General features: G+C 41.6%; 1 protein-coding gene across 1 annotated transcript in view; it reads right to left on the bottom strand.

Moving 5' to 3' along the window:
• Nucleotides 1–2,046, bottom strand: part of onecut3b (one cut homeobox 3b) — a 25,172-nt gene extending 23,126 nt beyond the window's left edge. The window contains exon 1 of the mRNA XM_056242172.1: nt 802–2,046. Coding sequence (XP_056098147.1) covers nt 802–1,837 — 1,036 coding nt within the window. The 5' untranslated portion in view covers nt 1,838–2,046. The remainder of the gene's footprint in view (nt 1–801) is intronic.
• Between the last annotated feature and the right edge of the window lie 2,954 nt (nt 2,047–5,000).

Genomic DNA, 5,000 nt, shown 5'->3' with positions numbered 1-5,000 from the left:
CATATATAATGGAAGTAATATTTGGCAACATTTCATAACAATTTATAATATTTCATAGGAATATTGATATATATTGTGTGTGATAAACAAGCTGTGAGTGCTAGTGTCTCTACAGTGTTCATGGATGAAATCAAAGCCCTGTTCTGTAACAAAAAGTCATATTTTGATTAGAAACTCCTGAGATGTTTATCTATTTAGAGTCTCATGAGGATATAATTCAATAAGTCCGAGTTTTTAACCTCTTCAGCACAGTTGTGTCAAACACTCTTAGAAATAAAGGTTCTTAATCGGCATTTAGCCTATACAGCGCTTTAACTATATAGAGTTTCACAGCAGCTTAACAGTGATAACAGGAGATTACAGTAACAGAGAGTGTTGAGGCTTTACAGCAGCTCTAGAATAAAGTTATTGTCCACATAAAGTTAATTTTGAATGATTCACTTCTTTAGATTATCTTCGCATTAGCTGAAGCAAATATGGCGCCTTATTTTTAAGAGTGTAAAATGCATTTTATCAGCCCGATCTCATGAAAGTGCGTATGTATACCACGAATTGTATTTATCGTGCCATTTATACGCTAACAATACCTTGCGCGTGCATATGATACGCACTTTATGGCATGTAATACACACGCACTCCACACACCCCTGGGGTTTACAGTGCATATGCACGCAAAAAAATAACATTTTTGGCGTATAAATGGCACGAGAAATACTATTCAGATCCGCACTTTCACGAGATCGTGTTGTTTTATCTCCCAGAGTAAATTCCCTAAATCCTGCCGATGTAAAGCTGTCTTACCTGCAAGCCTCAACGCGGACATCCTCTGAAACTCGGGCTCCTGTAACCACTTCCACATCCTCCTGAAAGTCTCGCGCCCGGACTTGAGTTTACTCCAGGGCTTCGGGTTACGCAGGAGATCCGACAGCGTTCCCTGGGAACGACACAAGATCCTCTGTGCGAAAATAGCTTGAGGAATGCTGTATCTCTTGAGCTCTGCTGTGATCCTCTGCGCCACTTCTTTAGTGTTGATCTCCTCCACCTGTCCCGCGCCCGCGCTCTGCGCGCCCCCGCCGCCGTGCCGTTCTCTGTCGGACAGCATGGATCCGTTCCCCTGCGAGTGCATGTGGCTGTGAGGGTGCATGCCGTTCAGATTCGAGATCATACCGTGCCCGTGCCCACCTAAACTCCTCAAGTGCTCCTCACTTCGCGAGAGCATCGCCGCGTGCGTCTCGAAGCCGCCCGGTGAGAGCATCTTATCGTTGGGAAGGTGCGCGCCCGGTCCGTACGCGGAAAGCGCTTGTTGGGAGTTGTGGAGAGATCCGAGGCCGTTGGAAAGCGGGGATAGTGGTTGACCCATCCCGGACATATCTTTAGGATAATGCCCGTATAAGTTCCCCATTGAAGCGAGGCCGCGATCATCGCGCATGAGCGTGAAACTCCCGCTGACGTTCCCGGTGGCGAGGCGCTGGTGCGCGGCGTGGTGATGCGGGTGCGTGTGCGGGTGCGCGTGATGGAACTTCTCTGAGACCGTGGATATAGGAGGCAGATGTTGCAGAGGTGTGAGAGTGGTGTAAGTGTTGGATAAACTCATGCCGGACTCGCACATGGTCATGGCCGGGTGCAGGTGTCCGGAGAGCGCGGGGTCGCTCCGGTACTCGCCCGCGCCCTCCAGGATCGACGCCATGCTGGACACCATCGCCGAGCGCCCGTGGGACACCAGGTTCCGATGGGAAGCCGACGAGGGTCTTCCGTGCGCGGGATTCATCAAATCCCCCGCTTGCGAGTGCGATGCAACGCCGTGCATGTTTCCAATGTTCTCCATCGTGAGCTCCATCGTTGAAAAGGAAAGGGAAGGGAAGACCTGCGAACAAAAACACCGTATTTTCCCCCGCAACGATTTCAAAACCAATCCATCGATTTGAAAGAGTCAGTCAGTCCGACACGCGGAAGCTTTTGTTCGGGTTTAATCGCGGAGCGTTCCGTGCGCGTGTGGCTCGTTCCCTGCGCAACAGCGCTTCTACTGAGAGGCGGGACGCGCGTCTGTCTTTGAACGAGAGCGCGCATCTGTCTGTGTGTGTGTGTGTGTGTGTGTGTGATGACGTGCGCTGGCCTCAGTGCTGAAGTCTCGTCTGTTCTACTATCACTGGTGCGGATGAGTTCACTTTCTCAGATAAATGAGCTCACATACAAATATCTGACCAATTTAGGCTATAGCACATTATTTAGTTAGGTTACACTTTAGCAGTGTCATATGTTACATGTAGGTACTATAGTAATAACTATTAATTATGCATAATTACAACCCTCAACCAAACCAAACCCCACTCATAACCCTATGTAGTTCACTTAAATGTATACACTGTAACACTGACACCTTATTAAAATAAAGTGTAACCCTTTATTTAAGGTGACGTATAAAAATAAGTACTGCGTAATATTAATTACGTGTAAGTACGTCACTTTAAAATAAAGGGTTACACTTTATTTTAAGGTGTCATTGTTACAGTGTAATTATGTATTTAACCACTGAGTGATATTAAGCAACTACATGTATTACTAGGGTTTGGTTGAGGGTTAGTTGCATGTAATTATGCATAATTTACTGTTATTACTACGGTAAGTACATGTTACATTACATATGTAACAAGGACACCGTAAATAAAGTGTTACCATTATTTAATATAGCTAGGTCTATATATACACTACCCATTATATTAATATTTTTATATATATATTATTAATATGAATGCTGTTATTCTTTAAATAATAGGGAAAATGCATATCCATGACCACATTAATATATCCAAACAAACGATTATCGCATTTTTATTTATGCAACATCAAATATATAGCATGCTAACCATGTTTATAATTGTATATAGGCCTGTATAACCTGCTCTTCTTACAAAAATAGTTTTTATAATTATTTTTTTAAATGTGCAATTGCTTTGATGCTCTATTAGTAGGCTATTGTATTGAAAATATGCACTTTTGTGACCAAGTAAAAAAAAAAAAAAATTTGTTGCACTAATTGTCTGACATACTTTACCACGCAAACCGAAGCGTTTTCTGCACGCGCGCGCGCGCGCGTGTGTGTGTGTGTGTGTGTGTGTGTGTGTGTGTGTGTGTGTGTGTGTGTGACTGATGTGCGGAACAGTCCTCAGCTCTCCTGCGCTGGCACAGAACGCATGGAGTTTCTTCTGGGTGGTCATTGATAACTCTGATCCATATATCGACTGACACTGATGAATGATGTGTGACCCGGCTGAGGGAGCACAGGTCACAAAGTTTCGCTGCAGAGAAGAATGAACGCGACGCGAGGAGGAGCGGCTCGCCGAGACGCAGGAAAACACAGGTATATTTTGCATACAAATAATATTCATATAATCATATTTTTGTTTATTTTAATTGTGTCTGTGTTGCACTGTAATTCGAAATGTAAGTACTGAGTAGTGTTAGCCTATGTAGGCCCAGGGTTAGCATTCGGGTTTGGTTTGGGGTTATTTGCATGCTATGCATATTTTATAGTTATTACTAAAGTAACTGCATGTAACATAATATTATTATGTAGCAATGATATTGTGTAAAAAAAGAAAAAGCCATATTTTTTAAACCTAAACTCGTTTGCTAGATCTTACAGACAGAAATTCAGTTTGTCTGTGATCACAAAACCACTGGTATTAATAGGCCTAGTTTTTTGGTTACACTTTATTTTAAAGAGTCTTTGTCACACTGTAATTATACATTTAAGTGCTGAGTAATATCAAGTCATACAGTAGGGTTAATATTAGGGTTTGTTTAGGGTTAGTTGCGTGTAATTATGCATAAATTATAGTTATCACTATAGGACATTGTACCTTAAAATGTTACCGTTTTTTATTTATTTAATTTGGTTGCATTACTCTATATATTAGTTTTATTATTTTACTTGGTAAAACTGCTAATCTAATTTGATATTTTACAGCTATATATACTTCTCTAAACTAATTTAGCCTGTTATTAAAAGTATGCAATTTCTACCTTAAGGAGTTTTTCACTTTTTTTCACTTGTGTAACATCATTTGATTCATATTAAAATGATTGTTTTATATTTTTGGCTGGTTGATTTATACGTAACGCATATTTGTATCTCACCTGAAAGCATTTATTCTGGTTATGAATATGATTGTTGATGTTGTGCACATGTGGTCAGGTCTGGGATCAGAAGTAATGGCCTCACTTTACAGCTGTCTTACTCAACCGTACACAAACGAGCTCTGTGTCTCCTGGCTTTAATGTCCTGTATTGATGAGCGCTTCTATCGGAATAAATGAGTGTGTGGAGCCCGTGCATCGGTTACTGTAGGAGCGGCGGCCCCTGCGCTTCAGTGTCGGCTCCTGGCGCGCGCGTGATGGATGTGCACGAGCACGAGCTTTAACTCACCCGCGCCACACTTCACGAGAAACAGCCTTATTTTATGCACTCTACAACTTATGTATTTATGTACAAAATCAGGATGGAAAGTGCAAATGTAAGCTGAAATTTGTTCGCCGAAACACGAGTCTGCCGTGTCTTGGTGCACGAGCGACTTTGTGCACGAGCGCTCCGTGAAACTTCCCTGAAAGAGATGGAAGTTATTTTAATGCGTTTGCGATATTGTTCTGCTTAAAGTTGATCGGTTGTTTAGAAGCAGCTGACTTCTTATAACTTATCAATCACACTCTAAAAAATGATGGGTTGTTTCAACCCAAATTTGGGTCAAATATGGACAAACCCAAATGTTGGGTTAAAAATGTAATATAAAAAATTACAGTTGAAAGTGAAAGTTGAAGGTGGGTTAAAATTTTAAATTAGATTTTTAACCCAACATTTGGGTTTGTCCATATTTGACCTAAATTTGGGTTAAAACAACCCAGCATTGTTTAGAGTGCAGTCATTCTGGAGATGGATTTACAAATATATCATTCGAACATAATGTGAGAATCATAAGACCTGTTGTGGTCAGTTATTATTATAAT

This window comes from Rhinichthys klamathensis, unplaced genomic scaffold, assembly GCF_029890125.1.
Source record: "Rhinichthys klamathensis goyatoka isolate OS25496 unplaced genomic scaffold, OSU_Roscu_1.1 h1tg000703l_1, whole genome shotgun sequence".
Lineage (NCBI taxonomy): Eukaryota > Metazoa > Chordata > Actinopteri > Cypriniformes > Leuciscidae > Rhinichthys > Rhinichthys klamathensis.
Note: the sequence above shows the minus strand (reverse complement) of the source record. Positions and strands in the feature narration are given on the sequence as shown.